General features: G+C 36.9%; 1 protein-coding gene across 2 annotated transcripts in view; it reads left to right on the top strand.

Moving 5' to 3' along the window:
- The window catches only part of EPRS1 (glutamyl-prolyl-tRNA synthetase 1), a 48,637-nt gene that overhangs the window by 2,668 nt on the left and 32,874 nt on the right, over window positions 1-13,095 (top strand). For both annotated transcript variants that reach the window (XM_033099596.1, XM_033099595.1), the window contains exons 3-10: window positions 656-755; window positions 1,630-1,786; window positions 2,957-3,096; window positions 4,406-4,500; window positions 7,988-8,114; window positions 8,805-8,997; window positions 10,363-10,534; window positions 12,391-12,624. In XM_033099596.1, coding sequence (XP_032955487.1) covers window positions 656-755; window positions 1,630-1,786; window positions 2,957-3,096; window positions 4,406-4,500; window positions 7,988-8,114; window positions 8,805-8,997; window positions 10,363-10,534; window positions 12,391-12,624 — 1,218 coding nt within the window. The remainder of the gene's footprint in view (window positions 1-655; window positions 756-1,629; window positions 1,787-2,956; window positions 3,097-4,405; window positions 4,501-7,987; window positions 8,115-8,804; window positions 8,998-10,362; window positions 10,535-12,390; window positions 12,625-13,095) is intronic.

Genomic DNA, 13,095 nt, shown 5'->3' with positions numbered 1-13,095 from the left:
TGAAGTGATACCGGATTATGGTAGACTCCAAAACCAATTACTGGTGTCCTTATACGAGGAGATAGATACACAGTGGGAAGAAGGCTATATGCAGACTGAGGCAGAAACTGGCGTGATGTAGCTACAAGGCAAACACCAAGTATTGAAACGAGAGGCAGGAAGGACCCTGCTTTGACTTGTAGTCTCCAGAACCATGGAAGGATGCATTTCTGTTGTTTACAAATAATGATTTTTACAATTTTGATGGGGTTTGACCTGCCATCTTTACCTGGAAGTTGATAAAACTAGCTTCTTAGGACAGTATGTCCTTGTTGTTGCCTTGATGTATTCTAAACCACTGTCATTCTCAATATCCAATTATATTTTCATATTTTCACCACTGAATAAACGTGTAGGGACTAATAAAGGGATGATCACATAGATAGTCTACTCTGAAGTCACTTATTGGCTTTAGCTGCACGTTTCAGAACAAATTTGAATAGGATAAAAACAGTAAAGAACAAATTAGATCTTTTTTTATTTTTTGTTTTTTACTGTAGTAGAAAATACATGACAAATATAATAAGATTTCTCTTTTTACATTTCTTATAAGTCTCAGGACTCTTACTGATTTGCTAGAGCTCCAGTGATACTTCATCTCATGCTTATATTCTAGAAATGTGGTATTCACGGACGTAAATTCCATACTTCGCTACTTAGCTAGAGTTGCAACTGCAGCGGGACTCTATGGCTCCAACCTGATGGAACATACTGAGGTAAGAAATGAACATTTTCCAGGGTGTGTTTTGTTTTGATTTATGCTTCTGCTCTTTTGAGAACTTCATTTTGTTTTTGACTTTTGTACTGTTATTCTATGTAAGGATATTAACAAATTGTGAGTTATAAACCAAGTTCAGGAATTCTCATACTGTTTTTAATTTCAGAAAAAAACTCTTAGCTTCTAAATTTGAACTTTTAATCCCATGCCAGCTGTCCTGTTGGCTTATTGAGTGCTGTCTTCCTCTTCCTATAATAGAATCCTACAATTTCATAGCTGGATGTGACTGTATAGATCGTCTTATGCAACTCCCTTACTTGAGATGAGGCAGCAGGCCTAGACAAGTTAAGAGGTTTGCCCAGGGTCACACACATAGTTTGGATCCCATTTTCCTTATTAAGTATATACTTTATTTAATTAATTACACCAATAGTAGGCTAACTTTCAATATTGCACTTTAGATGCCTTTTTTTTGTTTTTCTTTTTTGGCTGTTTGTGTTCAGCTCTAACTTTCCTAGATCTTTTAAAATTCAAAATGCAAAGAATAGTTTCCAAGTATATACTTTTAAAATCTGCAAGTGAATGAATCTATTTGGTTAGGTACCACCTGTTGGGTTTGATTAAGTTAGTCCTGTGCCATTTCTCATCTTTTTCTTCCCTGAAGTACCCCTCACTGCCCCTGCAAACAAAGCATAGAAAAAGAACAACAAAATGTGTTCATTTAAGTGCCAGTTTAGATTAAGGCAGTTATAATTAAATCCACGTAAAGGTAAATTCTATCATTGAGATAAGAAAGTCATGGTTCTAACTGAGATTGTTTTTGTTTAAATATAAACTCTGGATGCATTTCTTTTCTGTCTTTGTGTTCACAGATTGATCACTGGTTGGAGTTTAGTGCTACAAAGTTGTCTTCCTGTAATTTGTTTACTTCTGTGATCAATGAACTCAATCATTGCCTGTCTCTGAGAACATACTTAGTCGGAAACTCCTTGAGCTTAGCAGATTTGTGTGTTTGGGCCACCCTAAAAGGTATCAGTAATTCTTCTTGGGAAGAATGTCCTACTTTAATTATTGAATGTTTTGCTGGTAAGAAGTACACATATTTCTGTGTTTATGAACTCCTGTCTGTCTGTCTATTAGCAGTCACTTAGGACTTCCTTACAAAGGAATGGCCACTCTGGCTATTTTATTGCTATCCAGTCACAGGAATTCCCTATCCTCTGCTATCCCTCGAGGTCAGCTCTCTCTCACTACCTCGGCTCCCCTTTTGCCTTTGGAGCTGGCCTTTTCCTGCCAAGGAAGCCCTCATCCCGTTTATGCCAGCACTTCTGCTGTCAGCCATTAGTTTACTCCTGGCACTGTCATCTCGGGTTGCTCATTAGGTGTGTGAGCGAGGTGGGTGGGTGGGGTGATGTGGAGTTGTTCCTCTAGGAGGTCAGCTAGTTTGCAACAGGTAAGAGAATGGGATTGCTGATAGGCACAGAGAAGATTTACATTATTAGTTTATTTTCTGTAAAATAAAAACAAGACCTGTAGCAAATATGCCAAAATGTTTTATTCTTTAAATCCGGGTTATGTGTGTGTGTGTTTTTTTAATTCTGTCTACTTTTTTTGTGGCCTAAACTTCTCTCCAGATTAAATTAAATTGTAATAATAACCAACATAAACTGAAGGCCTTTTCTAGTTAGACCTTTTCACCTATAGGTTTATTATGACATTTTTGTCTATTTTGATTTTTGGCTTAATGTTCGTGACAGAAAGATAATGTCTAACGGATGTAGCTTTGTGATGTTAAATAAACTTTGATTCAGTACCTATTTTTGATATTACACCTGAAGAAATGAGCTACTTCTTGATCTTAATTTTTATTTTGTTCTCTTGTTGATCTCCTTAAAGCTTTTCTTAATTATAAAATGTAGCATTGGCCTCATAGAGGGTGTATCGTGGTGGTGAAGGCAGGCTTTAGTGTTCACGTCAGTGAATTAAACTGAAGAAAGAAATATTTTTAATTTACTTTTGTGAATCCTATAAAATGTCTGCAAGTGTTAGCAAACATTTCAATGTATGCCCAGGTTTTAAAAACGGCATTATAGAAGCATAACTTTAAGCCATCTCATTGACTTAAATTAACCATGACTGGGACTTTGCTTTTGAAGTTGCAGATTTATTGAATGGTTTTAAAATTATGTTTGCTAATAGGAAATGCTGCGTGGCAGGAACAACTGAAACAGAACAAAGCTCCGGTTCATGTGAAGCGCTGGTTCGGATTTCTTGAAGCCCAGCAGGCCTTCCAGTCAGTAGGCACCAAGTGGAATGTTTCAACAGCCAAAGCTAAAGTGGTAAGCCCTTTTCATTTCATTTAATGCTGATGTATTTGTCTGAGACCTCAGATCTGAAAAGAAAATTCTTTCTATTCATAATTTATGTTTTTTTCATGAATAAAAAAAGATCTTGTTGGATGACTGTGCCCTTGTTAAGTTTTGGCTTGCCTTTATAAGTATTGAACTACATAAAGCTTTAATCTTCATAATTATATGTCTAAAAGAGTATGATCATCCAGTGTGTGTCCCTTAGGAAACCCAGACTCCAAGTAACTAAAATCTCATTATTTTATAGCTATACCATCTTTTTCTTCCTCCTAAATCTCCTATTCTCTGGGTTTTGAACCATTGACCATTGGTCCTGGGCTTCTGCAGAGCCCTTTTGTCGATTGTGCAGGAGGATGTGACATAGAGGACAGTAGAAAAAGTCATCTTCCCCAGCCAGAGTCACTCTACTTTGATCTGTTTTACACATGCATGTGTAGTAAAGTTATGATTTAAAGATTTTCTGATGCACTGAAACTTGCAAACCACTACCTGCTTGGATAAAGACCCTACTGTCCACTCAGTCTGGCTGAAAATCCTCACTCACCCCTTCACCACTCTGCACATCTAATTGGTCAACAAGTTTTCATATCTATAGATTTGTTTTCTATCTCCACTGCTGTTGATTTTTATTGAGGCCTCATTATTACCCACTGCTTGATTTAATATTATAATCTTATCACTTAACTTTCCTTCTTTGGTCTCTTTTTTTCTAGTTCACCTCTGCACTCTCCTGGGCATCATTTTTTGAAAATACAAATAATTGGTTCCATTACTCCTGCGAACTTCCCATTGCCTAAAACATAAAAGCCAAGCTTATAAGGACTGTCACGTTTGCACCTAATTCACTTTTTCAGCTTCCTTGCCCACCCACTCAGCACGCTTTCCTAACTTTTCACGGGTATCCTGTGCTGTTACTCCTTTTCTTAGAATAAGTGCCCTTATGCACTCTCCATCTGATATATATCCACTTATTTTTCAAGATCCAGTTTGGTTCTGACCTCTTTCTAAGCTTTTCCTGATGATCTTAGATACTGTTGGTTAACTTCAACTGACTGCCCTAACAAGCACCCTGTATACATACATGTACCTCTTACTGGTATTGGTTTTATTTACATCCTTCATGAAATTTTGAGTCTGCGAGTGCAAGGGTGATGCTCTAGTTACTATTTTTCTCATAACCATGCCAGGCGCACAGTGAGTACTGACTAGTGTGTGTTGAGTGATTGTGTTCTTAAACATTTAACCGTAAAACAATTTTTGTTGCTGTCCTACTTTTCAGGCCCCTGAGAAAAAGCAAGATGTTGGTAAATTTATTGAGCTTCCGGGTGCTGAGATGGGAAAAGTTACTGTCAGATTTCCTCCAGAGGCTAGTGGGTAAGAAAATGCAACTTAAAAATTAAAATTGAATATATTTAGTGGAAAATCTTTAGACAGCTACCAAATATTTTTAATAATAGGTCGATAATATAGAAGAAAATTAAAATTTTAATTGTGTGAGTTAAAATTCTAAATATCTTAATGTTTTCTTAAATATTGACAGTCACTGTATTAAAATTGTAGTTTTAGTTTATTAAATCAATAGGAGAGAGAACTTTGTATTTTACCCCAGACAGAATTTTAATTATAATAGAAAAGCATCTGTAAATAAAAAGACTTAAGTTTCATTTCCATTTTGAGATTTTTAGGCTTTCATTTAATAAGGATTTATATTTGTGCCCTTGAGCAGTCCTTCCATTTGCAGCAGTTATGGTAGCGTTGCTAAGCTTCCCCACCCCCCCCCCGAAGTACAGGAAGGAAAGCTGATAAAAGCCCATTCCTACTCCGTTCCTTCCATTATTAGCAGGTTTCCCAGCCCTTTTTACTCTTGGCACCCAGAGAAAATAATAACACTTAAATACCTCTTAGGGAAAAAAACCCAAAGCTGTGCTGGCTGGAGGACACCAGCCTGGGGCTTCCTCAGGCCTGGCCCAGCATCCCCAAGGCTGGGGGTGTCTCTGCGTTTGCACTCAGGCCAGCCGGAGACAAGCTTTGTACTAGAGCCCTTCCAGTGATAGTCATCTAATAAAACGCCTCTTATTAAAGCCGCCTTAGGAACTTAGCCATTAGGGAAGCATTGCGCCTTCGTTTGTAAATGGGATGATTATTTTCTTCCAAATTTTGTTTAACTTCAGATTTTGTAGTCTATCGCCAAATTCTTACCCATCTGTGGTAAGCGGAGTGTGTGGACAATAGAAAGTGGCAGAGAAACAGTTTTATTTTAGCTGTTTTTAATAGTTCTTTACAGGGTATTTCATAATGCCATTGACAGCAAAATCAGTTTTAGAATTCCACATTTCACTCTGCTTCTCTAAGTTGGCTAATTCAGGTAGTGAAATAAAGGATATTTAGAAGGAGCTGAAAGAGAAATAATACTTCTGGAAAATTTACAGACTGAATCATTAAATGATTGTAGTTGGCTGGCTGGAATCAGTCATAAATAGCACCTATCTTAACATGGTTTAATTCCCGCAGACATCTTGGGTCACTACCACCCAATATTCTGCTCCTGTGTATCCGCTGTGAGAGGTCATGGTTGTCCTGTTGGGTGGTGACTTGAATGGTTTAATGAAAGCACTTTCTTAGCAGTGGTTCTTTATAGGTGTGCCATTTGAACATTTGTCCTTTTTGAATTTTTTTGTATTTTCTGTTAACTTCTTGAATAGCGAGGAGCTCCTTGTGTTTATTATTTACTGTATAAAATATGCTTACCTGTTCTAAATTATATCAATTTCAGAATCCATGCTCTTGGCTGAATATAGTTTTGGGATTTGGAATATAAAACAGTATCCAGGTTTTTAAAATATTCATAATTTTGATCATATCCCCTTATATTGCTAAAGAGTTCTTTAATTATTTTTTTAATCTTTTTTTTCCTCGTGCCTTGCATGAAAGGCCAGAAGGCTTGACTCTTGCCTTTTCTTCTTATTCTTAGCTGACATTTATATAGCACCTGTTACGTGCAGATACTACCACGCACTTTATATGTAGTAACTAATTTAATCCTAAGCACTGTGAGGAAGGCATCTTCATGTTACAAAACTGATTCATACAGTGTTTTAGTAACTTGCCAACTCAGACCAATGCTGTCTGGCTCTAGAGTCCATCTGACCTAAAATTATAGGCCTGTGTCTGTTACATGTGGCAGAAGCCCAGTTCAGCATCAATACTAACGAATGCAGCATGAGTCTTATTTTCTTTCTTTAACTATTCTGATGTAGGTTGTCTCTTGGGCTGATTATTTTAGTTTCCCTGTGAATATTTTATAGTCCTGTTAGCTTTCTTGAGGTTTTAAGTTGTTAGAACTGCACACATTATTTCAGATATACAAATAATACCTTTAAGCATAAGATAATTGTTTGATTTCATCACCCCTCTTAATTCCTGAATTTAAAGCCTAGCACCTTAACTGTCACATAGTAGGTACTCAGTGGTTATTAGTGTTTTCTTATTTCTTTTCATAGGTATAGCATGTTATGGGTGTAACACAGTTCTCTATTTTATTTTTAATCAACTTTATTTTAGAATAGTTTTAAATTCATAGGAACGTTGCAAAAATAGTACAGAAAGTTCCCTTGTACTCTGCACCCTGTTTTCCCTAATGTTAACTCCTTATATTATTATGGTGCCTTTGTCACAACTGATGAACCAATATTGACGTTATTATCATCTAAATTCCATACCTTTGTTTGGATTTTATTAAGTTTTCCCTAATGTCTTTTATTTGTTCTAGAATTTCATCTGGGATACAGCCCTGTATTTATGCAGAAAGTTTTGAATAATCCTAAGTGCATTGCATTGTACATGTCTGCATTAACCTGTGCATATAAACCATTCTTACAATTGAATCTTTGATCTAGAAGGCTGCATGAATTTCTAAAAAAAAAGAATTGATTTGAAAACTGATATAAAGACACGCAAAGTGTTACACTTTTTCCTCCCCGATTGTTGTCAGCCGTGTGTGAAACTATGAGACTGTAGAACAGTGTGACTGCAGCTACCATTATCAATTAAAACAAATAAAAATTAGTGAGAGCCGATTAAATGTCCATGCTTAATGCCTTGTGTGCTGCCCTATAAAGCATTTTTTCAGCATAGTGGTCAGGACATTGCTTTTTACTCACCCCATTGATAGAGGATGAAATTGATGTGTAGTATTACCAACAGTACCTCGGATTTATTTTATTCCTTATGACTGTGAACTGCCCGTAGGAACAGAATAGTGTTTCCATAGGGTGTGATTCACGGAGTGTTGGTACTGGATGAGCCCTTCAAGATCATTTAGTTAAAGTCTTTTATTCAGGCTTCTGAGAAAACTGAAGTAGCTTTTCTGTGCCCCTTAATCCCCATATGCTCTTTCATTTAGTTATCGCATTGACAGTCTCAGCGTGCTACTCTAGTGTGCTTTCGTGGTGCCAGTTCTGGATAGCATCAGGTCTTATTAAAGATACAGTACCACGTAACATTGAAACAGTTTCGGAAGCAGTTTTCCTATAACTAAACGACCATTTATTTATTCCTCTTCGAAGAAAAGAAAAAGATTCTCTTTAAGGTTGTAATGTTTGTAAATAACGTGTCCCTTCGTGAGATTTTACGTACGAAACTATTTCTTAATGGTTATTTTATAAATGTGGTAGTCTTTTTTTTCCTTCTGGTCAGGGTCAGATTTTCTATCACAGCCCTTCCTGTTAGAAAATAAAATGTGAGAGGAGTACCGACTAGACGGACGGAGTTTTGTTTAGTTCTCATCTCCTCAGAAAGGTTAAGTTTAAGTTTTTAGTTAAAGCATGTTAATGAGTTTCTTTGTGAAATGTTTTTGTTTTAGTTACTTACACATTGGGCATGCAAAAGCTGCTCTTCTGAACCAGCACTACCAGGTTAACTTTAAAGGGAAACTGATCATGAGATTTGATGACACAAATCCTGAAAAAGAGAAGGAAGATTTTGAGAAGGTAATTAAAGGTGCAGTGATGACCCTTTGTCAGACAAGTGCATTGAAATCGGAGGGTGACCTGATACCTTCATGGTATGAAAATGCTAAATTAAGCTCGTTCTCATAGCTGCTTTCCCCCCTCATCTGTATATTCTGTGTCTGAGATGTAAGCCAAGGAATACTGAGCTCGCATACCAAAAAACTTCAATTTATTCTTTGGTTCTTCAATTGTAGAGTTTACCTAAGTGCTACATTTTCCTATAAGTACCGGTTTCTTAAATGAATTGGCCAGTAGAGGCAGGTCTCCTTTTTGTCATATAATTTTAAGTTTATGAATGAAACACTAAGTAGGTATTGGAAAATGTGAAAGTTTCCTAGCCTCTTGTATCATCTTTATTCAGAAGCACTGCAATATATTCAAAGAGGGCAAATAATTGTCAGTATGACCAATAATAGCCAGCTTTTCCAGAGTAAATGGAAAGCTCCATCATATGATCAGCTTTCTCAGCTGAAAATTTGGAGGCTAGTATAATGAATCTTTTTTTTTTTTTTTGCCTTATCTAATATCATGCAATTTCCACAACCATTTTCAGGCTTTATAAGACTGATGGTGTGTTATTACATTTGCCCAAAAGCAGAATCAAGGATTGAAAATACACAAGGAAAATGCAGAAGATAAACTGATGGTTATTTTGGATTCTTATTGCAGGTTATCTTGGAAGATGTTGCATTGTTGCATATCAAACCAGATCAATTTACTTACACCTCGGATCATTTTGAAACCATAATGAAATACGCAGAGAAGCTAATTCAGGAAGGGAAGGCCTATGTGGATGACACGCCTGCTGAGCAGATGAAAGCTGAACGTGAGCAGAGGATAGAATCCAAGCATAGAAAAAACTGTAAGGCACATTTAGTGTTTTATATTCTACTTGATACTCTTGTATTCTGTATCTTTAGTAGAACATGATTTCTGTGAAAGATGCTGGTTTCAGACACATTTGGGGATATGATTCGTACGTTAGTCCATCTCTTAGAAATCTTTTCTTTGTCTGTCATCTTTGCCTTGTTACTACTTTGTTAGTTCGCATCACAACTCCATGTGAAGGGTGCGTGTCCTCAGCATTTCACTTACCTCGTGCAGGCTTTTGGAATGAATTCATTCCATTTATTCCATTTGAATGATTCCTTCTGCAACATTTTTTTTCCTTAATTTAAATACTTAGGCTTTCTAAAATGATGATGATGTTATTTACCTAAATCTTCCTTTCGACATGTGGGTACATGTGGGTATAATATATAAACTTGGTATCACCGTTTGTCTTTCTTATTCAGTACTCGTTTCCTGAGCTTCAGAATCAGGTTATTTTTACTCTATAATCATGTTGCCAGAACTTTCATGCTATTATTATATTTAAATCTTGAGTGTCACATTTGGGAAGTCTAGTAAATTCAAATTGTTATAGAGATCTCTACATTTTTAAAGCTAGTTAACAACTGGACTTTTTAGACCTAACTTGATTCTTTGAAAGCAGGCAGAGTGTCCATCACACCTTCAGTAGTTGCCACTGAGAATCATTGTTTAACAGTTGTGTGTTTATCCATATGGGGCGGGTTTTCAATATTCTGACTCAGGTAGGAACATAGTCACTTGGGATAGAGAGTTCTTTTTTCTGGGATTAAACCTATCGCTGTCTGTTTTCTGTCATCTCTCGTTTCTCGGATCCAAGAGTGTCCTGCTTCCCACTGGAATGACTGAAGGAGCTGTGAGGGAGCCCCCGGGCGCAGGCTCTCAGCCCGAGCCGTGTTCTTCAGACGGGCACGGGCTGCAGCGCCGACGCCCGTGAGCCCTGCGGGCTGGGCTGGGCCGGTCTGTCCCCTGGGCATGAGGCGGCGAAGGGACAGACTGCTTCTGCTTCAAAGGCACAGTGTTAGATGTGAGGGGGCCGGCCAGTGAGGGAAAAGAGGCAACACGGGGTGAGAGAAAGCTTCAGGCCTCGGCCGTCCTTCCTCTCTTGGCCTCCATCAGTGCTACATCAGTGGACTGGATTGACTTCTAAGGCGTATTTATAGAGTACATTTCCCAAGTGTTGCGTGAGACTTCTGCATCCAAAGTAGTACATGGGCTCTTGGTACCAGATATTGGAACTATTGAAGTACTTTTACACCAGTGGAGTGTGCTTATCATATGTATCAACTTACAGGAGTAGTAAAATAATTTAAATTCAACCCATTAGATAAACTGTAATGTAACTCTCATTTTATAGCTGTTGAGAAGAATCTGCAAATGTGGGAAGAAATGAAAAAAGGGAGCCAGTTTGGTCAGTCCTGTTGTTTGCGAGCAAAAATTGACATGAGCAGTAACAATGGGTGCATGCGGGACCCAACACTTTACCGCTGCAAAATTCAACCACACCCAAGAACTGGAAATAAGTACAAGTAAGTGTTACCCGCTTCATTATGCTGGGTAGCCAGCTATGCTTTGCTTTGGTGCTGTCTGTAAACGGGGAGTAGGTAGAGAGCAGTCAGGATACCTGGTCTTTGTTCATGGCATATGACCTGGCATGTAGCCTTTCAGGGGCTGTTACCAATCTGTCAGGGAAGGGTGTACGACATTATTATTTCAGGGTCACTGCCAACTATGGAAGTCACGTGTCTGCCTAAAGTTGCTTTTTATGTATTGAGTAGGTATACTGTGATGTGTGTCTTGAGATGAAGATATTTCTCTTCCTATTGCAAACTTTGATTCTACTGTGCGTAAATTAATTCATGATTGTGATTGTTCTGAAAATTTACAGAAATGAGCAATACAAGAAAGTAGCATGTGTTTTTTTCTAGTTTCACTTAGTTTTCTGTGTGGGTTTTCAGTTTAACAGATTGTTTTTCTTTAAATGGTCCCTCACCCATTAATTTCCTTTATCAAGTAACAATAGAATATATTTTCTTATCCTTTGAAGAAGCCTATTACATACCAATGCTGAATTTAACTTCTGAGGTGATAGTGAATGTAATGTTATCTTGCTTAGCTAATGTGACTTGCTTTAAACTTGTGAGTGCCAGATGTGTGTGTCTATAGATAAACCCTTATATGTGTGGTTATGTGTGTGTGTGTATACATGTATATATGTCCTTCATTTAAAAAATTTTTCCATCAACTTATTTGATACAAACATAAGAATCTAGTCCAACCATTATAAATATATTTTGTAATCTGCACTATTGCATAAGATTGGTAGGACAAGAGCAAAAATATCAAAGCAAACACACAAACAGCAAATGAAAACAACCACCACAAAACCTTTATAATATATTAATCAGTGAAAAATACATATTTTAAAGAATTGTGATATATGATACCATGTAGCTATACTGTATTCCACTTTCTACCATTTCAGTGTTTATAAAATAACCACTATTATAGTCAAGGAAAGTGAAATTTTACACAGTGGATTATGTGAAACACAAACTAATGAAACTAGCCAAATATTCTGAGTTCTTTATGTAGAAGTCTTTTAATTCTTGTCTATTTCATCCGCCTATATTTAGAATGATAGCATTCTTAACTTAGTGTTCCCAGTGTCCTTCATTTTAATAGGGTGATTGCTCCTTGTTTTATTAAGCCAATACTTAGAATACATTTGGAAAAGTGAATTTGCATACACATTTTCAGTATCAAATAATTGCAAAGCCTAATACAATAATACTTTACTGAAGTCATATCTTAAAAATTAGTCATAATGCAGTAATATATTTTTAAAAATTCAAATGGAAACTGCTTATGTGTTGTGTATATTATTTTAGGCAGAAATTTTTGTGAGAGTATTCCATCCTAAATGGAGTTTTAATTCACATAATAATTTTTTTGCTTGTCAGAGAAGGAAACTGTTCTTGAGTGCAGTTCATTACAAAAGTAATTCAGTTTCCTTAAGTGTGGGATTAATTAAGATACTGAAAAGCTAAATTCCTTCAAAATTATTCTGTATATTGCTGTTGCTTCCTCTCTTGATGTGCGTTGGTCATTACAGAAACATGATAGTAGAATTTGTTGTGTCAATACCCAGTTGTCAAGTTGCAAGTTTGCTTTTTTCGTTTGATATTAAGTGGGTAACTGATTCATTGTTCTCAGTCTGGTGTTTTGGTATACCTTAATTATTATGAGTCATAAAACATGTCAGTTTTATAAAAATTCTTGTAAAGAATCATTTTAAATTAGTATTCCTGTTTATAATGCCTAACCTAAGATGGAAAGGGTAAAATGCATCATGCTGATTTTCAAAATATTCCTTTTTTCCTAGTGTTTATCCGACGTATGATTTTGCCTGCCCCATAGTGGATAGCATTGAAGGTGTTACACATGCCCTGAGAACAACAGAATACCATGACCGAGATGAACAGTTCTATTGGATTATTGAAGCTTTAGGCATAAGAAAACCATATATTTGGGAATATAGTCGGCTAAATCTCAACAACACAGTGCTGTCTAAAAGAAAACTCACATGGTTTGTCAACGAAGGACTAGTAGATGGATGGTATGTATACTGTGGCCTAGAATTGAGAAGAAGTAAGGACTGCTTTGAGTGCTGGGGCGGATGGCTGGAAGGAGGTGAAATGGGTAGGCCTGTAGGATTTCTGGTCCTTTTGTCTTCATTTCCTCCAGTGCATTAGCTCCCCCTTCCCTTTGAGTACTACAAACATAGACTACCTGTTGTGGACCATGGCACGTGGGAACGGAAAACCCATAAGGGCACATCCTCTGTGGATCTCAGCATCTAATAGAAAAGTAGTTGTGAGTCTCTGGGCCTCCATAGATCTGTTCTCATGGTCATGGTCATATGTAGATAGAGACATGGAATGTTTGTTAAATAAAAAATAATGTTTTAATGAGTGGGTTTTCTGTATTTGAAGATATCACCCTTGTGTCTTTTCGCAAATATGCTTTTACTCTTTCTGGTAGTGCATTTATTTTACTGAGCAATACTGGTTGGTAAGCAGTTTTCCTC

Source organism: Rhinolophus ferrumequinum, chromosome 27 (genome assembly GCF_004115265.2).
Source record: "Rhinolophus ferrumequinum isolate MPI-CBG mRhiFer1 chromosome 27, mRhiFer1_v1.p, whole genome shotgun sequence".
In the NCBI taxonomy this organism is placed as follows: Eukaryota; Metazoa; Chordata; class Mammalia; order Chiroptera; family Rhinolophidae; genus Rhinolophus; species Rhinolophus ferrumequinum.
The sequence above is the reverse complement of the archived record's forward strand: the minus strand, read 5'-3'. Positions and strand labels throughout refer to the sequence as shown.